Below are 23913 nucleotides of genomic sequence, written 5' to 3' on the forward strand. Positions count from 1 at the left end.
AGGACAGCCCAAAGCTTTGGGACCCTGCACCCACGTGGGAGACCCAGAAGAGCTTCTGGCTCTGGATTGGTACAGCACCTGACATTGCAGTCACTTGGGGAGTGAACCATCAGCAGATGGAAGATATTTTTCTCTGTCTCTCCCCCTCTCTCTATATATATCTGACTTCGCAATAAAACATAAATCTTTTAAAACATTAAGAATGATATCAAACTTATGAAAGAATAAAGGGGAATTTTGTTTCCTCTGCTTGCCAGGAAAAGTTTCTATCTTTTTACTCTTTCAGTAAAGCTGGGCCATCCTCTGCTGCCCTCCCAGGCTATCAGCAGTAGCTAGATCAGAAGTGGAGCCACAAGGGCTCGAACTGGGGCCCATACAGGATACTAGGCTGAGGCTTATACTGCAGTGCCACAGCACCAACCCTAAATAGTGCATTTTTAAAAATCTTCCTGGGGCGGGCCAATACTGTGGCAGAGTGTGTTAAGCCACTGCTTGCAATGCAGTCATCCCATATGAGCTCTGGTTTGAGTCCTGGCTGTTCTATTTCTGGTTCAGCTAATGTTCCCAGGAAGGAAGTGAAAGATGGCTCAAGCCCTTGAGCCCCTGCAGCCAACAGGAGAGCTCGGAATGGAACTTCAGACTCTGTCTGACTCAGCTCAAGCCACTACAGCCATTTGGAGAGCAGAATAGTGGCTAGAACATCTCATCTCTTTGTGTCTTTCAAAAAATTAAACAAATCTTTAAGGCTTTTTTTTTTTATTAGAAAGGCAGAGTTATGCAGAGAAGGAGATACAGAGAAAAAAAAAAAACTTCCATCTGCTGGTCCACTCCCCAATTGGCTGCAAAGGCTGGAGCTGAGCTAATTTGAAGCCAGGAGCCAGAAGTGTCTTCCAGGTTCCACATGGGTGCAGGGTTCTAAGGCTTTGGGCCATCCTCCGCTTCTTACCCAGGACTCAAGCAGAGAGCTGGAAGGGAAGCAGAGCAGCTAGGACATAACTGGCACCCATATGGGATCCCCGTGCATTCAAGGCAAGGGTTTAGCTACTGAGCTATCACATAGGCAGTAAATACATCATCAAATCAAAACAAAACAAAACAAAATAAAAAGATTACTTAGGGATTGTTACATCAGTATAGGTGAAAATTTTAAAACATCTGTTTCAGTTTCTTTCATTCAGAATCACATTGTGTACATTCTTTTATGACTTCTGTTTTGAAAGTTTTACTTATTCACTTGAAAGGAAAATACATTTTTTTATAATAATTCCTTTTCCATGAACTTTCGAAGACTTCTTTCATATATGTGAGCCCATTTCTAAATAGGAATATTAAAGGCAATCTTTAAGATTATTGTTATTCCATAGACATTCTGAGCTTCTTACAAATCTTACCTTTGTCCCATCTGACGTGGCTCTCTGAACGGCTCCTGCATATAGCCCATCCAACTGCGCCAAAATATAGCCCGTGTGTCTCCAAAATGAGTCATTTTTGTATTGTTTGGCATTTTCCCGGGCCCACTGATCTTGCTTCCTAGGAGAGAAATTGGTCTTAGCAGTTGCTCACACAGAGTCAAATCAAATTAGACTTTTAAAGATTATATACTCAGACGCTAGAAACACGGGTATCATTTCCATATTGTAAAATTCCTGCCAAAGGAGTTGAAGACAAATCCTAAATGACTTATACCTTCTCCTGAGGACTAGAATATTCTTCTAGCGTTTCATCTGTACTCCATTTACAAACAATGTAAGTGTGACATTTATCTTCCTGTAATACTGCAAGTCAGGGATAAATGCACTGGTTTTCTGTCAAATCAGGTCTTACCGAGTCAATAAAGGTGAAACACTTGTATCTAATGTACTTGTACGTAGAAGTTGCAAAGATAAACAATAGGAAGCATAATTCGCCAGGACAAAGTGGTTTATATATGATTATATTTCACCTGCACATCTTTTCTCATTCGCATGGTGCATTCTCTTTCAGTTCTTACATCCTCAATCTCTCTGTCCTGGAATGCTTAGAAAATGAGCCTCTGTTTTTATTGTCTTTCCATTCAGTCTTCTTCGAGTACTCTGCATTTGATATGGGATGAATCACTATAACTTTGTATCAGTGATAACACCTGATAAAGCTACATTCAACCTCAACTTTGAAGAAATTCGAATTAGACACCAACTTTCATGCTATTATCAACAAATAGTATGCCCTAGTACAAGAATAACTCTAGAATCCTACTAAGGATTTAGAAAAGGAAATTGGCAAGAAGAAAACTGTAGTTTGAGATCACAGTCACAGACCCCCATAATGGGGTGCAGTGGTTGATAGCTAGCATCGGCTTGACAGGTTGACAGCAGACAGCCCGGAAATGATGTTTCCAGACCCTGCCCTTCCTACCTCCTCTCGCTCCACTCAAGCTAACTGAAGATGCAAAACCAGCCTTGGAGGTTTCTCCTTCATGCCCGGCTCCTTCCGCACCATTCATAACAACTGACAGCGAGGAAATTACTGCCCCAGTCTCCCTACCCTTGGCCCCTGCTGCCTCCTGTTGTACTTGTAGGTTAGGTTAATTAACAGGAAATCTTTGGGCTTTGATATCTCTCTTCCTGCTTCCTGCACATGGCAACTCTGTACTGCATGGCTCTCAATCTGGAGGTGGAGAGCTTAAAAGCCTCTGACTGCGGCAGCCTGGAGCAGTGGCTCCTGCAGTGTAGTGGGAACTGCTGTCACCAAGCTCGGCCAATGAAGACTCCTCCTTAAATGGTACACTTAGGTCCAGTGTGATCTCTCTCACACTCTGAAACATAAAAAAAAATAAGGAATGCGTTTATACATACTCCATGAAATCCTTCACTTTATTCAGGATGAACTGCTGCTGGATCAGCTGCGGGTAGAGGTTTGTATAATGATCAGCCATGTGCCTGAAAAGACGGACGGAAATGGTTACATCTCTGTTTCGATTCTTGAATTTTCCCAACAGAGTAAATTAGCCCACCTTTCTGCTAACTAGAAATCGCCTGTTACAAGCTTTCTTTATTAAAAGATATTTTTAATTTGAAAGGCTGATTTACAGAAAGAAAGGCAAAGCAGCGTTTTCATTTGCTAGTTCCCTCCCCAAATGGCCACAATGACCTGAGCAGATCCGAAGACAGGAGCTTTTTCTGGGTCTCCCATTTGGTGGAGGGGCTCAAGAATTTGAAACGGCCGCTATTGCTTTCAGTCATGAAGAAGGGAGCTGAATTGGAAGAGGCATGATTGCTGCTGGCGGACGGTTAGCCTGTTGAGCCATCATGCAACCCCCTATCTACAAATTATGATACTACCAGACGGTTTTACATAGTGATTGTGTTAATTTACATTCCTTCTCAGTTCACGTATTCCATATGAGCAGAGATTTGAATTTCAGCTGCTCTACCTCCATTGCAGTTCCAGGTTTATGTGCCTTGGAAAGTACAGGAGGATATGAGCAGTTCTTGTGCCCTTGTATCCACATGGGAGACCAGGATGAGGCTACTGGTTGGGCCTGGCTCAATCCTGGCTGTTGTGGCCATTTGGGAACTGAAACAGTAGATGAAAGATTCTTTCTTTTCCCCTCTGTAACTGCCTTCAGACAAATACACATTAAAGAAAGCATTTCGTATGCTGTGAACATTTTCTGATTCAGGAAAATGATCCATTTATATTTGTTGTGATCTTAATATTCTTGTATTTATTTCTATATTTCCCATTTATTTTTCCTTTGCTCCCTTTTATGTTTCCTTTCCTCATATGAAACTTGTCATCCCTTATTTGTCTGCTGATTTACAGATTATAGAATGTTTTTTCTAAGAATGTTCATTAAAACAAATTTTATTTCTTTCTCCAAATATGAACTATATTTCAGATAGCTTTAATCACTCATCAACATTTCCCATGCTATGTGGTATAGTGGGTTAATCTACCTTCTGCAGTGCCAGCATCCCACAGAGGTGCAGTTTGAGTCCTCAGAGCTCTACTTCTGATCCAGCCCCCTTCTAATGGCCTGAGAAAGAAGCAGATGATGGCCCAAAAGCTTCTGGCTTTGGCGTGGCCCAACTCTGGATAGTATCACCTCCATTTGGGAGGTGAACCAGAGAATGGAAAGCTCTTTCTGCTTCTGTCTCTCCCTCTTTGTAACTCAACCTTTCATATAAATTAATCTTAAAAAACCAGCAGCCTGCAACTCCATTTTGGTCACCTCCATGGGTGACAGAGGCCCCAACACTTAGGGCACTTTCCTCTGCCTTTGAGGCTATCTCAGCAGGAAGGCAACTTGGAAGAGGAGCAGCTGGGACCCTAACTGGCACTCAGATATGGGATGCCAGCCTCGTCAGCCTCAGCTTAGCTTGCTGCACCACAATGCTGGCCGCTAGTGCTACTTTTTTAATGAAGTAACTTTATTTTTAGTATTTATATTATCCTGTGGTTTCTAACACCAAAAGGAACAAGCTGGAGCTGTGGAGGTGATTTTTGAGGAAATCCTTGGTGTTGGCCCAAGCACATAAGAGGACATCCACCCCCATCAATGGCTTTCTGTTTGTGCCAAGGTCTTGCTAGAACCTGTTTTCAGCATATTCTTTTCAAGTGTTGTCAACCGACCAACTTGAAAGGAGGCACCTTCTTTGAAGAAGCACAAACTCCCCTCCCTTTCTCTATTCCCATGCCCAGAGCCTAGCACAAAGTGGTAAAACAAGTGTTTGTTGCATTAAAATGACTCCTTCAAACAGGAATTCCAAGGAGGGCAGGTAAAGCTGCTGCCTCAGCAACCCAAGAGATTAGACACCTCATTAAAACAACAGCTTGCTAGGCAGCCACACCCACATCAGCATTCTTTCCAGAAACTTTAAAAAGCTTATCTGGAGTCAGAGCTGTGGCTTACTGGGTAAAAATTTTTGCCTACAGTACTGGCATCTTTTATGGGTGCCAGTTCAAGTTCCGGCTGCTCTACTTCTGATCCAGCTTTCTGCTAATGTGCCTGGGAAGGCAGCAGAGAACCGTCCAAGTGCTTGGGCCCCTGCACTCTGTGGGAGACCCAGGAGAAGCCTCTCGCTCCTGATATTGGATTGGTTCAGTGGGAGACCCAGGAGAAGCCTCTGGCTCCTGATATTGGACCGGTCCAGCTCTAGCTGTTGCAGACATTTGGCAGGAAAAAATTTCTTTCTCCTCTTTCTTTGTAAATCTTTCAAGTAAATAATTTTTTTAAAGTAGAGTTATACAGAGAGAGGGAGGCAGTGGCAATAGCCTTGGGATCCTTCAACCTACATGGAAGATCTGAATTGAATTCCCAGCTCCTAGCTTTAGTATAGGGTAGCCCCAGCTGTTGCAGGTATTTGGGGGTTGGACCAGTGGAAGAGAACACCTCTCTGTGTATTTAAAATTTTATTTGTTTTTATTTATTTGGTAGAGGGGGAGACACAGAGAAACAATTCTCCCATCTGCTGGTTTACTCCCCCAGTGTCCACAACAGCAGGGGCTGAACTAGGCAGAAGCCTTGAGCCTAGAATTTAGCTTAGGTTGCCCACTTGAGTGTCAAAGACCCAAGTAGAGAAGCCATTGCAGGCTGCCTTTCATGGCGAACTATAGCATGAAGCTGAAATTGGCAGTGGAACTGGGACTCAAGCCCAGATACTGCGAATGGAACACTAGTGTGCCAAGTGGCATTGTAACCCCTAAGTCAAGTGTGCGCCTCTCTGTCTTTCAAAGAAAAAAGGTAATAAAGCTATTATATATTAGCATAAGTGCAAGTTTAAAAAAAAAAAACAGAAGGGAAAGATGTTTTCACCCATATCAATCCTATTCAGAGACATTTTGTTGGTGATACATGCCCACTGCCCAAAAGAACAATGAAGTGCTTTGTGTGTTGGCCACTGTCATGCAGCTGTGTCTGCCCGCCCGGGCTCACACTTTGACGTAGGTGTTGGGTGCTCTCAGGGACTTCCCTGACCATTTTGCCTTGACTCACACTCATTTCCTTTCTGTCTCTTCTTCCACTGTTGCCTCCCCCAGATTCACACACTGCAGAATGCTGAAGGTCCCATAGACACGCTCCCTCTCCATGGGTCGCTAAGCTGTGCTGTGACCCCGGACTGAGAAGGAGTGGCCTGTGTCAGACCTTTCTGACATCCTCCCTCGCCCCTTCTTAGCCTCTCACAGAACCATGGTCCCAAGAACTACCCACTGCCTCTCTTCTCTGCCTTCTGAAAAATCGCCAGCCTTCCAGACTCATCTCAGATGTTATCTTCTTGACAAAACTTTACCAACTTGCTATTTGAAAGGTAGAGTTAGAGAGAGAGAGAACAAACTGTAAGATCTTCTGTCTGCCAATTCATACACCAAGTTGCAAGGCTGAAGCTAGGGGCCCAGGACTCTATCCAATGTCTTTCACGTAGATTGCAGGGGTCCAAGCACTTGGGCCATCTTCCAGTGCCTTCCCAGGCACATTAGCAAGCAGCTCGATTGGAAGCATAACAGCAGGATGGGATGTAGGTATCACAGATGACGCTTAACCTGCTATGTCACAGCACCAGCCTCCCTTCCTGCACCCCCGACAAAACTTTTCATAGACCAAAGTTCTGTGTCTTCCCTCCACTGTCTCTTGGCTCCCTGAAAGCTGATAGTCATGATTTATTTTTATTACTTACTTAAAAGGGAAATAGAGAGAGCATCTGAAGCACCTCCTATCTGCTAGTTAACTCCTCAAATGCTCACGATGGCCAGGACTGGGCCAGTAACTCAAGCTGGGTATCCACTGAGTGCCAGGGCCCAAGTACTAGAGCCATCACTGACTGCCTCTCAGAGCGTGTGCTAGCAGGAAACTGGAATGAAGATTGGAGCTGAGACTCAGACCCTGGCACTCCCATGTGGTACAGAACCCCTTGAGTGCTGAATAGGGCAGCTGAGAACAAGCACCCCTTTCCCAAGCCTACACAACATAACTCTTCAACCATGCTGTCTTCCGTTTGCTCAGGCACAGCCTCAACGCCTTGCTCATAGGAATTCATTTTACACATTTCAGATTCAAGGGCCTCCTTTCACTACTCATTTGGTCATCACCTGCCCAGAATGACTTTACGCCTCCTCCCAGCCATACCAAACGGGTCTAGTGGTCAAGCCTCAGACCCACAGCTCACAGCTTTCACCAGCCACCTTTGGGTCACCACTGTGGCGCCATGCCCTCTCTGCTCCTGCGTTCTGGTTAAAGAACTCTTCCGTGGTTGCTCTGTGTGGCAAAGCTGTGGTCAAATGTGGGACAATCTTTTTGTTGGGGTCCAGTGTGATGCTGGGTTGGTGTGGGTGTTTGGAACACAAGTTAAAATGGTGCTTAGGATGGATGACAACATCACAAGTTGGGAGGGCCTGCTTCAAGCCCTGACTCCAGTTCCACTCACATGTTGGTGTTAATGCACACCCTGGAGACAGCTCCCCCAAAGTTCAAGTCCCTGGGTTCCTGCCACCCATGTGGGAGACCAGGGCTGAGCTCACAGCTCCTGGGCACTGGTGCAGTCAGTCCACTGGAGAGGAACTCACTTCCTCCCCTGACTCTCTGTAAATTAGTTTATACATAATATATATCATATATATTATATACATTTTATATACCTATAACTGAGGTCACCATACAGACTTATCTCCCCCTAACTCCTGCTGATTCCTTAGATGCTATTATTACTACTCTGAGATTTTCAAAACCCAAAGCATAATTGGTAGGAAGTGATTTGCTAATTTTTATCTATTTTTCATATTTCAACACTAACCTGTGCCTATCAAATTTTCTTTAGTAGGCCATGGAGAAAAAAACAAAGTTAAACAAGAAAACATTGCTAAACAGTAGCTGTTTTCAAAGAAATAATGCTCACTTTTTTTTCTAGTAGAGAAGTATTTTTTCAAGATATTGGTAGAATGGTTCCTTTTTCTACAAATTCTTTGGGTGCATGGATAGAGTGACTGGAAGATGGTTTAATGCCGTGTCACAAAAGTTAAGCTAAGTGTGGCTGCGACAAGATGTTACGCTTACTCTACTGAGATGACCAGACAGGTCACCTTGTGAAACATGGCAACATCAGAACTGCAGCCTAGGTCAGATGTTCTCTGAACTCCACAGTGTCTCCCACAACAACGCCGACTGAACTGTCCCAGGAACGCACAGGCGTCCCCAGAGTGCTCCCACAGGTTAGCACTGCTCCCTCCACACCAGCTTCCCCTCCCGACCCACTGGGTATCATCCTGCGTTCACCCAATCTTTCTGTATTCACACAACTTCCATCTATCTGATGCCTCTACACTTACAATCCCATTTAAATAACACGATCAGCACTCAGCACACAGACAAGCCAACAAAGATCGAGAGAGGAGGATAAAAAGATATGATTTTTACATTAATAATATGGTCTTTAGAGTCTAATGTTAAGGTTTCATATATATATGTATATATTACTAAATAGTATGGTATTAGGGGTATTTTTGAGACAGAGTAATAAGAAGTGGGTATTAAAAATAACAGCAGAGTGGCCAGCATTGTGGTAGTGGGTAAAGTGTAAAGTTACCACCTGTAATGCCATCATCTCACCCCAAATGGATGCTGATTTGTACCCCAACTTTTAGACTTCTGATCCAGCTCCCTGCTGATGTCCTGGGAAAGGCAGTGAAAGATGGCCCAAGTTCTTGGGTTTATGTCACTTATCTGGGAGACCTAGAAGAAGCTCCAGATTTCTGACTTTAGCCTGGACCAATGCCAGGAATAATTGAAGATCCACACCTCACTGAATGACTCAGGTAGTCACGGCCCAACTAAGGTTGGGCTACATTGTATTTAACTGGCTAGAACACAGATGTATTTTAAGAGAGGGATAAAATAGGAGGGAGATTTTAGGGAGGCTGATGCCATGAGAACTGGAGTGCACCATGTTGGGCCTTGTATGTTTTAAGCAGGCACTGATTACAGGTGCAAAGGTAGTACTGATCACATTCCTAGCAGGTGCAAAGGGCCTCAGCTGCTCTTTGGTTCTAAGGTACCACCCTGCCAGGAAGACAAGAGTCACAGTTGAACAAAGACAAGGACTGAGGTTGCCAATAACCAGGGTACTTACGGGGCAGTGAGGTAACCCTCCAAAAAGCCGGCCACATACATGATCATCTTATTGCTTAGGGTCTGAGAGCCATACCCAGCTCTGATTTCCAGGATGCCCCAACCTGTGGTTTTCATAGAGTCGTTGTAAAAGCCGTAAGCATCCCCATTCACATCCAACACATTTCTGATTTTCACTGTCTTCTGAGCACTCATCCAGTAGGCGGTTGCATAGGAGATTCCTGGAAGAAGAGGCAACAGGTATAGAATGCCATCCAGCTGAGCTGTTGACAAATATGTTCTCTAAACCCAACAATTCCAACACATTTGATTTAAAAGCCAGCCAGTTTTGTTAGCATTTGGGAAATCCCACACTAGGGTTTTTCCTTGTCACGATGGGGGAAAACCATAAGCCCCATCATTGGAGATGAGCCCAGAGCGTGAAGAATCAGGTCAAAGCCAGGGGTGCGGAGGAGAGCTGCATAAGTACTGCGGTCAGCTCAGGCTAAGGAGGGACTCCACAGGCATGGCCGCAGCTGCAGCTTCTGCCCACCCCGTTCACAGAGCAGGGGTGGGGATTTTGTAATGAATTTCTGCCGTGACTCCCTGCATTACCATGCCTGGGCTCCCAATCTTGTATCTCCTACTTAATCCTTCAGACACGGTATCAGGCTCTCATGTTGCAGGGAAAGGGGATACTGGTGCCTATGATCTCCAGGTCTTACTGGTTATATGATTCCATCCTCACAAACCCTGGACTCGCACCCATCTCTCTCCCTTCTGGTTCCCTTCCCACCTCCATACAACCCACAGGCTGGCCCCCATGCTCTCACTATCTTCAGGAACTTCATTCCATCCTATTGCTTCCTGCTCCTATGCACTAAAGTGTTCTTGTCTTCTTGCTATGTCTGTGTCTCCCTCTCCTCTCACTTCTCTTTATTCAATGGCTGTTTCCTCTGTAACATAATTTCCTTTGCCACTCACGTGGGAGACCAAGTTTCAGCTTGTCCCAGCCTCAGCTGTTGTGGGTGCTTGAAAACTGAATCCGTAAACAGGAGATCTCTGTTTCTGACTCCCTTTGTTTCTTTTCTTTTTTTACTTAAAGATTTATTTATTTTTTATTGGAATGTCAGATTTTACAGAAAGAAGCAGAGACAAAGATCTTCCAACTACTGGTTCACTCCCCAAGCGGCCACAATGGCCAGAGCTGAGTCAATCTGAAACCATGAGCTAGGAGCTTCTTCCAGGTCTCCCACACGGGTGCAGGGTCGCTTTGGGCCATCCTCGACTGCTTTCCCAGGCCACAAGCAGGGAGCTGTATGGGAAGTGGAGTAGCTAGGATTAGAACCAGAGCACGTTTTAGAGCCTAGCACATGCAAGGCAAGAACTTTAGCCACTACGTTACCGTACTGGGTCCCTCTCCTTGTCTTTCAAATAAATGAAATAAATGAATAGAAATTAAAAAGTCTTTCTTCCCATGGTATTAAAGTCATTATTTTCTTTGGAATCTGCTCCCCTCTGCCTTTTCTTTCACTCTCAGGCTAGTCTTTGTCATAAATGAAGAGATTTTTAAATAGTTCATGGAAAACAGGATTACAGGATGCTTATTTTCTGTGCAAAACATCCTGAAATCCACGCAGATGCGGGGTTTTCAAACAGTTCATGGAAAATGAATATCACGAGAAAAGTATGCATGTGTTTCAAAGTTTTTTCAGAGACAAAATAAACATCTTTTTTTAAAAAAGATTTACTTATTTTTTTTAATTGGAAAGCCAGATTTACAGAGAGAAGGAGAGACAAAGAAAAAGATGCTCCATCCACTGGTTCACTCCTTAAATGGCTGCAAGGACCAGAGCTGAGCTGACCCAAATCCAGGAGCAAGGAGCTGAGCTGATCCAACGCCAGGAGCCAGGAACTTTTTGTGGGTCCCCCACATGGGTGCAGGGTCCCAAGGCTTTGGGCCGTCCTTGACTGCTTTCTCAGGCCATAAGCAGGCTAATGGGAAGTAAACTCAGACTGGTACCCCTATGAGATCCCAGTACTTGTAGTAGGGAGGATTAGCCACAGCACTGGGCTGCAAAATAAACATTATTTTCATTTTCCACAAAATTCTAATTCCCATGCAGCTCAGAACATATGATAACACAATCTGGATGCCTTCCTAAGCATTGAAAATTAAAAATACTCCAAATTTAAAAAAAAAAGAAAAAAATACCCCAAATATAATTTGTAGTCTCTTTCAACTAAACCTCTATCTTTTGAGTTTATCACCTCTCATTCTGAAACCCAAGGTGATTCCCGGCCTCCTCTCTCCCACCCTCCTTCATATCTCATGTTTAATCAAAATGTCCTGATCTTTCCCATCAACTTCTCCTTCCTCCCTTTGTTTCTTTCAACAGAGTAGGAAAGACAGAAATCTTCCATATGCTGGCTCACTTCCCAAATGGCTACATAGCTAGGACTGGGCCAGGCTGACGCCAGGAGCTTTATCCAGGCCTCCCACGTGGGTGAAGGAACCCAAGGACTTGAGCTGTCTTCTGTTGATTTCTCAGATGCATTAGCAGGGACCTGTATCAGAAGTGGAGCAGCAGAGACTCCAACAGGGGCCATATGGGTTGCTGGCATTGCAGGCAGTGGCATCACCCTTTATACCACAACACTGACCCTTATCTCTATCTATGCTAGCTTATGCATCACAGTTAGCCTGTATTACAGAGGATGTCTTTGTAGAGGTTGCGCCAATCTTAAAAGCCAAATTAAAAAAAAATTATTTCAAAGAGACATTTCCCATAAACCGATTCACTCCCCAAATTCTTGGAGCAGCCAGGAGCCAGGAGTCTCTTACGTGAGTGCAGTAACCCACACATGCATCTCCTGTTCCCTTCTGGGATGCGCATGAAGAGACTTGAAGCAAGCAGCAGAGCCCCAATACTAATAGGGGACGCCAATACCCCAAGTCACATCTCAGGCACTATGCTAATAAATGCCACCTCTTCGCTTAGTCTTCATTCTCTGCCTAGAGCAGTATTTTTAAGATGTAAACTGCTTTTCTTAGCTTTCTTGCTAAGTAAAAACAAAAACAAACAAAAAGCCCAACAATCCATCAACGGATTCTGTTTCCAATTAAAAAAAAAAAAAAAAGTAACGGCTTATAAACCAGGTCAAGAAGGCCAAATAGTTGCTTAGCTAACCAGTGTCATCATTGTCACATTAGGCACTTTGTGGTCCAGAAATCATTACATGTGGCTCTCCAACTGTGATGAACTAGGTCAACCCCTCTTGTTTGCATTCACTATTTTTTTCCTCTCCTCAACCACTGGCAATCTCAGAATCAGGAAGCAGCGGCCCCCTTGCAGGGGTTCCCTTGTCAACATGTCCTTTACACCTTCCTACTTGTGGCTTGGTAATTTCCAGGTCTGCTCCTGCTCCACAGACTACAAACTCCTTGAGGCCAGAGGTGGTTTCCTGAATGCGTTAGTATAATACCTGGCCCATCACAAATACTCAGTAAATATTTGCAAAAATAATTCACAACTTTTTCTCTGAGAAAGCATTGCACTTCTGCTCTGCTGAAAACAAAGTGTTACATTCAGGTTAGTCATCAGACACAGGCTCCCATCCCAGAGTACAAATTCCAGTCCCAGCGACTCTTTCAGATCCAGCTCCCTGCTAATGTGTCTGGGAAAGCAAATGAAGACAGCCCAAACACTTAGGCCGCTGCCACTCAACTGGGTGATCCAGATGGGCCCTCAGCTCCCGGTTTAGATATGGGTGGGCTTTGGGAGTGAGCCAGCTGATCCATTACCATATCTTTCAATAACTCTTGAAAAATTGAGAGGAGGCCAGAATGACTTTTGGCTTCTGCTTTGGGACTCAAGGGGTGGATGTTCGGTCACTCACTGAGAGAGGAAGCAGTTAGGGAGTAGCTGTAGGACAGAAGACAAGTTTAGTTTGAGGTGTACTGAGTATAAGTAGTTAAGAGATTAGAAGCAGGTTAGTTACAAACTGTTATCTTGGGCAATACTCCTAACTGAATCAAGGGTTTTTTTGGGGGGGTTGTGGTTGTTTTGATGCCAAGATTATCTCTCAAATAAAGCATTTGAAACTACATCTTATTTAAGATCAGATTAAGATACTACATGGTATGTCCACATTCCATGTCCAAGTGCTTGGGGCCAATCCTGGCTCTGTTCCTGATTCCAGCTTCCTAGTAAGATATGTCCTCACACACAGCAGGCAACAGCTCAAGTACTTGGGTCTGTACCACCCACGTCTGAGACCTAAGCTGAGTTCCCAGCTCTTAGCCCCAACTTCTTGCAGGAGTTCAAGGAGTAAACCAGCAGATGGAAGATCTGTCTCTCTGTGTCTCAAATAAAATAAGTACTCCTATAAAAATATTATGGTACATTGGCTCGGTGGCCTGGGACTTGGTTAGGCTGAGAGGCTGAGCCTTAAAGAACTTGTCTGAATAGGACTAAATCAATCTACCTAGTAAAAGCATGACCATAATGGCAGTTTTCTTCTTCAGCAACAGGTAAGTGGAAGTGATGCTGTCAGTAGATTCCCACTGTCCCGCTGTAATGAGGCCCATGGCCCACAAACTGATCGCTCTGAGTAATGTCCATGGAAACTTCCCTTCTCTTCCTCCTAAGCACAGTGACTGGCTTTCTAAATATATTGGTGAGCACAAAGGTCAACAGCTCTTTCAGCACATTCCCTTCTGCCCTCACCTGCACTGAACTTGGCATGGATTTGCAGAGGCATGGCTCATTACAAAGAAACAAAAGGGCCAGGTTTGTGGCTCAGTGGTTTAAGGCCTGCCTTGGGACGCCCACATTCCTGAGTGCCTGGGCTCAAGTCCTGCCTCCTGCTCTGCTCCAGCGATCCATGCTGTTAAAGCGCCCAGGGAGTGGCAGACGTGGCTGTGTCCCTGCCAGCAATGTGGGAAACCGAGTTCATCCCTCCTGGCTTGGGCTGGCCCCAGCCCTTGCTGTTACTGTATTGAGAGAATGAAGCAAGAGATGGAAGGTATCTTACTTTCTCTGTCATTCTTTCAAAAAAAAATGTTTTGTTGTTGTTTTGTTTTTTAATCAACAACACTGGGGGAAAAAAAAGAAGAAGAAGAAAGCAAAAAGCAAAAGCTGCCTGAAAGAGCTGTGTTGGGAGTGGCCGCAGAGAGGAACTGGGAAAGAGAGCAGGAAGCTGGGGGCTGGTAGCCTCTTTCAGTTCTGTTCACAATGCGAGATTCTGGTCCTTTCCTGAAACCCGCAAACTGAACCTGCTACAGCTTCTGTAAAGCTGTGTGCTTCTGGATCCCCGTGTACCTCTACACATGAGCAAAGCTTTCCCCAGGCATTCCCCGTGTGGAACACGCACTGCTCAGTGTGGTATGTGCTTGGAGAAAGAAGCCCAACACCGGCTCTCCTATCCCCAGAGGATGTCCTCCATCCCTCAATGGTTTCTCACATTACCACCCTTTCTTATTTCCCTAAAATACCCATGCTGCTGTTGGGCTTCCTTAAACCTCTTTTGACAGTTTCAGCCATCTTATATTTCTAAAAAACATCTCCATGGTAGTGACGGTAGTGGAGTTAACAATGTAAAAAGACAAAGAACTCGAATCCCAAAACTAGCTTTATATAGACTTTGCGAAGGCCAGAACCACATCTGCTAGCTGTTCTACACCTACAGCACTGCAGCTCACCGAGTAACATGTTGTTTCAATGAAAACCAAGTTTTCCAGAACATTCATTTACAGAAGTTGGTCTAAAACAATCCAAGTGCTCACATATGTCCTCAAGGTTGGGTAAGAGGTCTGGCACACATCTCAGCCCACGTCTATCCAATCCCAAGGGTAAGGATCTTGGATGACATCTGCTCTAGAAGTGTGAAAGTGGAAACTGGGATTCAGACATTTGGAAGAGTTTTGTCCTCACAAGCAACGCACTTAATCAGCACTTATTAAATGAATGGAAATATTACTGTCTAAAAACAGAGTTTCTTCCTTGTTATACTTTTATGTAAAAACTCAAACATCTTTGGGCCAGTGATTTATGGCTCAGTGCATTAAGCATCTGCCTACAGTGCCAGCATCCCTTATGGACACCGGTTCGAGTCCTTGTTGTCCCATTGCTGACCCAGTTCCCTGCTGTTGGAACTGGAAAATCAATGAAAGATGGCCCAGATCCTTGGGCCCCAGCACCCGTAAGGGTGACCCAAAAGCAGCTTCAGACTTCCAGCTCTGGACTGGCCCAGCTCCAGTCTTTGCAGCCATTTTATGAGTGAACCAGATGATTGAAGACCTCTTCTCTTCCTGTAAATTCATCTTTCAAATAAAAATAAATCCAGGTTAAATTTGTATTTGTTTGTGTATGCAGACAAATATTTTCCGAGTTCACCGTTTTTAGCCAAAAAAGAAATAAAAGCCTAATCCTGCTTAGAAATAATTTGTGCACTACTTGTAAGTGGCTTAATCATGCTTTCATATTAGGATTTTATTTATGAAAGAGCAAGTGATTTTCAACTCTGAACAATGCAATGTATAATTCAGTAAGTAAGAGGAACCAAAACAAAGAAAAAAAGACAGAAAGGTAGAATTAAATGGGAGGGGAATAGGCAGAAAAAAAATCAAATCAAATTTGTCTCTCCAGGCGGGACTTGGCAAATAATTCAATGCTTCTGATTCTTGAAGTGCTGCCCTTGTATATGCCCACAGGGCAGTCTTTCTTTCCCTGTGTACACTGGCACTGCACTTCCCTTTCAAAGTGCTCTGGGTCAACTGCTCTTTGGCTTTCCAATTTGCTTCAGACTCTACATCAGTCACCAGGAAAACAACTGATTCATGAACTAACCCATCTCCAGACAACAGAACTGTAAGTAAGGGTTGTGACTGTAGCTCTGTCCAGACATTGCAGCCCAAGACTTTTGCCGAGGGGAGGCTTATTCTCGCAAGTGCCCCCAGGCTGCTGGGGAGAGGACTGAAGGCAAGAGGGGAGCTAGAGGCTCCCCGCTGCATAAACTGTGGACACTGTGGGCTGTCCCTTTGGAACTTGAGGATGTAAGGACCCTGGGAGGCAACAATGGCAGCACAGATAGCTGGTTCCCTGCCACCTCCATGGGAGACCTGGAGTGAGTTCCAGGCTTCTGGCATCAGGCGTGAACCACTGGATGGCAGTCTGCTCACTCCCTACTTCTGTCTCCCAAATACAGATTTACACAAATATTCTTAAACTTTTACTGTAAGAAGCACTGTCCTTCATTCCCAGACTTAACAGGCTCCTGGCTTAGGATCAGCTCAGCTCTAGCCACTGTAACCATTTGGGGAGCTAATCAACAGATGTCAGATTTCTCTCTCGCTTTCTCTTACTTAGTGTGTGTATGTGTCCTTTCTATAAATCTTCCTTTCAAGTAAAAATAAATCTTTAAAAAAATTCACAGCATATCAATAGTCAATTTATAATTATAAATCCAAAATTTGGGGCCTTGGGACTGGCCCAATGGCCCACTGGCTAAATTTTCTCCATGTACACACTGGGATTCCATATGAGCACCAGTTCATGTCCTGGTTGCTCCATTTGCTGTCCAGTTTCCTGCTTGTGGCCTGGGAAAACAGTTGAGGACAACCCTGAGCCTTGGCATGGAAGGTCTGGAATAAGCTCCTGGCTCCTGGCTTCAGATTGGCTCAGTTCTGGCCATTGTGGCCACTTGGGGAGTGAACCAGCAGACAGAAGATCTTTCTTTCTGTATATCTGTAAATCTGCCTTTCCAATAAAAAGAAGTAAATCTTAAAAAAAAAATTGGAGGTCTTAGATTTACAAATCTCTCTAAAAAGAGTACTATTGGGTTAAGTAATCCAACATAACCTTTTGCCAGAATTATTACTGCATCTGCAAGGATGATGAACACATTTCAAAGCAAACCTATCTCTTTTTTGTGGTTTGCTCATACTGTCTTCAAATCTCTGAAGCAAGACTTTCACAACTTTCCCTAAGATTATAACACAAAGTCTGTCATCTCTGTGGACACAGCTTCAAGACCGAGATAGGAATTTCCTCATAACTGCATTACCTCTATTTCATTCTTAACCACATTCAGCAAATTTGCTTTGCAGTTGTATAAAGCGGCTACACAATGTCATTATGAATCCATTTCCCAGGCACGTTGCAAAGCTGAATTTTTAAAAGATTGAGAAGTTGTAGAAACTCCTAGATTCTACTCCTTTAAGAATGACAGAACTTAATGCATGAAGAAAACTGAAAGTATTGAAGAAAAAATAGTCCTATGAGATTTACACCAGGGCTAGTTCTGTTTCCTCTTTTGCTGTATCTATAGTCAATGCTTTAGAATTTGGAAGCCAACAAAAGCTCAGATAAAAAGTGACAATGGACAATTAATGCTTCAAGAATTTTAGGAGGCAAAAAGCTCTGTTCTGTGAGTGAAGATAAACTCCCAAGACAGAGCTGCATATTTCAGTGTACATACTATGAAAACCAGGGGGCAGCTGTCATGGCCTGGTAGCTTAAACCATCACTTGAGATGCCTAAGTCATTTATCAGAACCAGCTACCTGGTTTCTCATCTAGCCTTCTGTCAACACTGGTGGACAGCTCAAATACTTAGGTCCCAGCAATCCATACATACATATAGCAAGATCAAAATGGTATACTTGACTTAAGCCTTTAGCCTGGCCCAGTCCTGGCTATCGCAGGCACTTAGCAACTGAACTAGTGGGTGGAAGATCTCTCACTCTCCATCACTCTCCCATTCAAGAAAATAAAAAACATTCAAAAATCACACAAAAAAATTTTTTAGAAATTATTCTGTTTAACTTTTGAAAGATTCTTTTTATTTTTATCTAAATAAAAATTTGGATCTTTCTTACCCAATTCCTGTTTCTGGAAGGACTGGAATATAAAATTTAAAAAATTTTCAATTTGAATGTGAGAATTACAAAGGAGGGAGAGACAGAGGAAGAGGTCTCCCATGTGCTGGCTCACTCCCCAAATGGCCAGCCACAACGGTCTGAACTAGGTCAGACCAAAACCAAGAGGAGTTTCATCTAGGTCACCTCTGTGAATACCAGGAGCCCAAACACTTGGGCCATCTTCCACTGCTTTTCTCAGGCCACTAGCAAAGGGTTGGATCAGAAGTGGAGCAGCTGATGCTCAAATGAGCACACATATGGGATTCTAGTGTCATAGACAGCAGCCTAACCCTTTATATATTTTATTGGTCCTAATAAGAAAACACATCTGGGGCCAGTGTGAGCCAGCGTCATGGCACAGCTAGCTAAACCATCACCTGCAATGCTGGCACCCCACCTGAATATCAGTTTGGATCTTAGCTGCTCCATTTCCCAACAGCACCTGGGAAGCAGTGAAAATTGCTCAAGTCCTTGGGTCCCTAGCCTGCAAGTGGGAGGCCCAGATGAAATTTCAGGCTTCTCACTTTGGCATCACCCAGTTTCAACCACTGCATCCATTTGCAGAGTGAACCAGCAGAATAGAGGTCTCTCTCCTTCTCTCCCTCTCTCTGTCACTCTGCTTTTCAAACAAATACAATAAAATACAGTAAAGCTTTTATTTTTAAATGCACTTAGGAAAAAGTAATCAAGGTGCTTCTAGCCAGTCAGGTTTTTTTTTAAATTATTATTATTTTAACTATATTTCTGACAATCTTTACATAGTTGATTAGGATAAAAAGGTTCAAGGGCTACAGGAAAGTGGGTAAGACTATGATTTCCACATTGTTTCTTTCATGTATCTGAGGTAAGGGGGAATAGTAAGGGAGAAGCCCCACAAAGTGTCCCACCCATCCCAGGTCCCTGACGTGGGGCATGCTCCGAGGGTCCTAGCCAGTTAGTTATCACCCAAGTAAAGCAACCTAACAAGCAGCTCATTTCTGGAAAAATCCTCAGATGTTGGGCCATGATTAAGGAAATAGCTTGCTTTTATGACTGCTCATTAACTTCACAGCAATCCTGTCTCACCAAGAGTTACACACTGCCTTCCCAGAGAGAGGCACCACTAATGACAGAGAAAACCAACCACTCAACGGCCTGGGGGTACTGCAGGACAGGCACCCATCCTCACAGCAGCCCCCTGTGATAGACACAACCGTGATACGCACTGTACAGATGAGGAAACTGAAGAGATAGAAAGACCACCTGAAGGCCACACAGCAGGTGACAGAGCAGGTGTCAGATGCTCAGTGGTGTCCCATTTCGGGAATCTTTTTTTTTTTTTTTTAAGATTCATTTATTTTTATTGGAAAGTCAGATACACAGAGAGGAGAGACAGAGAGAAACATCTTCTGTCTGCTGATTCACTCCCCAAGTGGCCGCAACGGCCAGAGCTGAGCTAATCTGCAGCCAGGAGCCAGCAGCCTTCTTCAGGTATCCCACACGGGTACAGGGTCCCAGACTTTGGAACATTGTCAACTGCTTTCCCAGGCCATGAGCAGGGAGCTGGATGGGATCCTGGTGCGTGCAAGGTGAAGACTTTAGTCACTAGACTGCCATGCTGGGCCCCATTTCTGGAATCTTATGCCACTTAAAATCATACTTCACGGAAAGAAGAACTTCCTGGTAAAGGGCAAACACACAGAATAGCCAGGACCGAGACTCAAATGAGCCTGTGAAATAGAACTCCCTAGAGTTAAAGAAGCAATTGAGGCTGGTCCCAAACACAGGTCAACGACAAAGTCACCAACAGGGTGGATGGTTCCCAGGACAGTGAACTCTTCCACAACCAAAGGTGTTGATTCCCCAAACAGGGACTCTGGAGCAGGCACAGGCAGGTAAGCCATCTCCTGTGACTCTGGCATCCCAATATCGGGCCAGTTTGAGAGGTCCGGCTGTTCCACCTTCCATCCAGCTCTCTGCTAGATCTACACCTGACAAAGCAGCAGCGCTGGCCCACACCCTTAGGTCCCTTCCACCGGTGTGAGATCCCAATGCAGCTCCTGGCTCCTGCCTGGCCCAGCCCTGCTCTCTGCAGACATTTGGAGAGTGAAACAACAGATGGAAGATCTCTCTCTCTGTGTTAAGATCTCCCTCCCTCTCTGTAACTCCGCCTTTAAATAAAATGAATATATTTTTTAAAAAGACAAGGTGTAACTTGTAAATCTCAAGTAGACATCGGTGAGCCATAGAAGTATGGGAAAAGCAGCCTAGTGGGACAGCTGTGCCGGGCAAGCACTGGCATCCCATTGGCTGACTTGGGTTTCCAGTACCTACCTCCTAAGGGAGAGATGAGCCAGGCCCCCAGCTCTGGACTGCCTGACAGGTGGTTTGGTAACAGTGAGGCTGCGCTTCCAGAAGGCTATGTACATATTCTCGCCACCTGACAGTTACATCTTTAGTGAAGAATGAACGATTAGCAAGTCTGGTGACGTGACTATTAGAATGAATCAGCTGCTTTGCATCTGACGCGATCTGGAGCAGTAGAGACGCATAATTTCTCAAGGCCAGCCCCACAGACAGCCAGTTTCTGAACCAGTTTTACCAATACACACGCCGCCGGGTGAGTCAGCACCTCTTTCACTGCTGGTAACTCAATTTCACTGCACAGGATACTTTTAAAAAAAATTGTACGGGGACATTCTAAAGACACACTCTGAAGACTCTGCAACCTGGGAAGATCAACGAACACCATTCTCTCTCTCTCTCAAGCCTATAACACAAGCTCTCCAGTGAGCACCGTACTAAGTTCAGAGTGCTGTGCTGGGAACTTTGGAAAGCACATGACAAGCAGGAGATGGCAAAGTGCCTGCTTCCTACTCTCAAGTAGTTCGCAGTCTGGAAGATTAAGACAACAACAACAAAGCTGCAGTTCATTCCCCGCTAATTTGTTCCTGGGAAAGCAACAGATGACTGCCCAAATACTTGGGCCCCTGCTATCCAGGTGAGAGATCCGGATGCAGTACCAGGTTCCTAGCTGCGGCCTAGCCCAGGCTTGGCCACTGTGGCCACTGTGGGAGCAAACCAGAGAATGGAAGATTTCTAACTCTACCTTGCAAAATTACAAACCTTTTCTTTAAAATATTTATTTATTTTTATTGGAAAGTCAGATATCCAGAGAGGGAGATCTTCCGTTCAATGATTCACTCCCTAAGTTACTGCAACGGATAGAGCTGAGCCAATCTGAAGCCAGGAGCCAGGAGCTTCTTCTGGGTCTCTGATACGGGTGCAGGGTGCCAAGGCTTTAGCACATTCACAACTGCTTCCCCAGGCCACAAGCAGGGAGCTGGATGGGAAGCAGGGCCACTGGTACATGAATCAGTGCCCATATGGGATCCTGGTGCATGCAAGGTGAGGACTTAAGCCACTAGGCTACCACACCTGGTCCCAAAATTACAAATCTTAAACAAGTAAACAGAATGCTACAATGGAAAACACACAAGTGTGCAGCAGCAGAGCCACCAGAGATCACATGTGTCTGCAGCTACTCATGTAAGCACGGGCGGATGTCCTCTGAGCCCACGCAAGGAAGCCTTTTCACTCTGCTGGGCATGGTCCTGCCAGGCTGCTTTACGCTGCACAAACACCCTCACTTTTAATCCAGACACGAAGTCCATTTCCTACATAGGAAACTCAACTTACGATGCAGTGTCTTGTGGCTGGTGCTGGAGAGCAGTGGGTAAAGCTGCTACCTGTATCCCATCCGGGCACCGGCTCAAGTCCCAGCTACCCCACTTGTGATCCAGCTCCCTGCTAATGCACCTGGGAAAGCAGCAGAGCATGGCCCAGGTGTTTGAGCGGCTGCATCCACGTCTGAGAAGTTCCTTGCTCCTGGCTTTGGACAGGTCCAGCTCCTGCCACTGCAGCCATCGGGGCAGTGAACTACAGGAGGAAGATCTTGTGTCTCTCCTTTCTCTGTAACTCTGCCTTTCTAACAAAAACAAATATTAAAAAAATAAAATGTCATATATATATATATATATATGAGGATCTTAAAATGCAGTGTCTTCTTGAACAAACAGTGCACCAATTTCAGAAAAGTCAAGTTTTCCAAGCTTTCCTCCTTATCTCCTGGCCACCTCCTTCACCTCTGGAAGCATTAAAAGTAATCTCAGAGCCCAAAAGAACATAAAAGGAAGGACAATTTCAACCACTATTGCAGACATAAAACCCATTTTCTTTTCTGGGATGCATTCAGGTCTCGTCCAGGGATGTCAACATCTGCACTTTCTCTGCACTAACAGGAGGCACCTCCATAGTCAAGGCCAAGAATGAGCCGTGCAGGGTCAGTAGGGCCAAGATGCTGCAGGTGTCTCTCTGCTGACCTCGGAGGGCAGGCCGGACTAGAAAGGTTCAAGACTGGAAAGCGATGATTGGGCAAAGTGTAAAGCAAAGGTCTTACTGTCCCCTCACTACAGAGGCTTGCTGATGGTAGGTGCTGTAACCAGAAGCAACACACACATGTGGGAAAGGGGCCCCCTCCCCAGGCCCCATTCTATTCTTGGCCAAGACAAGGAATTATGAAGTCATGGTTAATCCTGTTTTAAAATGGGTATTGTGGTCTTTCAAGTCCTTAGAGTTCACAATCTTGGGCACATTGACAACGCAGGTGACAAATCCAAGGGATTTGTTGGGGGTTGGGAGTTGGGGGCTGGGAGGGAAGGTGTGGCTGAGCATCCACACCGGCTGGACCTACAACCTGTTTACCAAGAAGAGTTATGCAAATGCCCTATGGCATCTCGGCTGTCTTCACTCACTGTACTATATTTGGGCAAACGACCAAGAGCCTCCCGATCTCAGGGTTATCTGTACAATGGGGATTATAATCCTGTTCAGGATTACAATCCTGAACAATCCTGTTCAGTGCGGGTTCAATGGAAACATAAAGCCCTTTAGCACACTGCCCAGCGCCTGTCAAGCTGGCAATGCCACGTTACCACCATGATTTGAGGCCAAAGTCACCGTCAGTTGTAGCTGGGCAAAGCAATTGGAAGCCTGGGATCCCATCACCCTACATACCGGGCATGTATATTTAGATGTCCTTTGGTTGGAAGTCTTAGGACGAGCCGAGGCTGTGTGGGCCAGGAGTCAGGGCTGGAGCAGCTCCATGACCTACCGACACTTGGTGACTTAAACTTTTTTAAGTTCTCAGAAGCGCACCACGTACCCTCCAGAGGTGCCGAGGCTTGGCAAAGCTGAGGCAGAACTGCCCAGTCCCGGCCACCTAAGCACGCTCCTTGGCATTCACCCCAAACCAAGATACCCTTCCCCTGCCTCCCTGCCCTTGCGAGAGAACTTGGCAGGACTTGGAGCTGGCGCTCGGGCGCACGAGGCGGGTGGCCCGCGGCCTCTCCCCCGAGCGCCCCGGTTCCGGCCGGCGGGGCGCGCGCGCCGCTCACCTTTGGCGCTCGGCGGTTCCGCGGCGGCCAACAGCAGCGGGAGCAGCAGCAGCAGCGGGAGCAGCAGCAGCAGCGGCCGCGGCAGCCAGGGGGACATGGCTCCGCTCGGCAGGAAGGCGCGCGGTGCGGCCGGCGGCGGCAGCTGGCGTTCGGCTAGGGCGGCTCTCCGAGCGCCAGTCGGGCGCCTCTCCTCAGAGACCGGGACGTTCCTTACGCTTGCATTCCAACTGCCCTTTGGGGGCTGCTGCTGCTTCTTTTAAGGGGCGAGGAAGTTTCACGAGGCCCGAGGAACAACCTTCGCCCAATTGGCCCCCGCCCGCAGAAGGCGGGTCCTGTGGGGCTGAGCCGCGGGCGACCTGTGAGCGCACGTGTGGGAAACGCCGGGGCCGGCGCGCGGCTTTCCCCGGGCGCGTCAGACCGTTTTGCGACCCACGGTCGAAAGAATTAGTTCAGATCCACAGCACCTGCTTTTGCCTG

General features: G+C 45.6%; 1 protein-coding gene and 1 long non-coding RNA gene across 2 annotated transcripts in view; both read right to left on the bottom strand.

The window, feature by feature from the left end:
- Positions 1-23699, bottom strand: part of PLBD1 (phospholipase B domain containing 1) — a 39290-nt gene extending 15591 nt beyond the window's left edge. The window contains exons 1-4 of the mRNA XM_040967311.1: positions 23437-23699; positions 9102-9321; positions 2835-2918; positions 1392-1530 (exon numbers count right to left, since the gene is read on the bottom strand). Coding sequence (XP_040823245.1) covers positions 1392-1530; positions 2835-2918; positions 9102-9321; positions 23437-23533 — 540 coding nt within the window. The 5' untranslated portion in view covers positions 23534-23699. The remainder of the gene's footprint in view (positions 1-1391; positions 1531-2834; positions 2919-9101; positions 9322-23436) is intronic.
- On the bottom strand, positions 13850-15574 carry LOC121147455. Its single transcript, XR_005882389.1, has 2 exons — positions 14456-15574; positions 13850-14366 (listed from the first exon to the last, which is right to left on the bottom strand). It is a non-coding gene; the product is annotated as an uncharacterized LOC121147455 (long non-coding RNA).
- Positions 23700-23913: the final 214 nt, after the last annotated feature.

This window comes from Ochotona curzoniae, unplaced genomic scaffold (genome assembly GCF_017591425.1).
Source record: "Ochotona curzoniae isolate NIBS_2020 unplaced genomic scaffold, NIBS_Ocur_1.0 contig_1482, whole genome shotgun sequence".
In the NCBI taxonomy this organism is placed as follows: Eukaryota; Metazoa; Chordata; class Mammalia; order Lagomorpha; family Ochotonidae; genus Ochotona; species Ochotona curzoniae.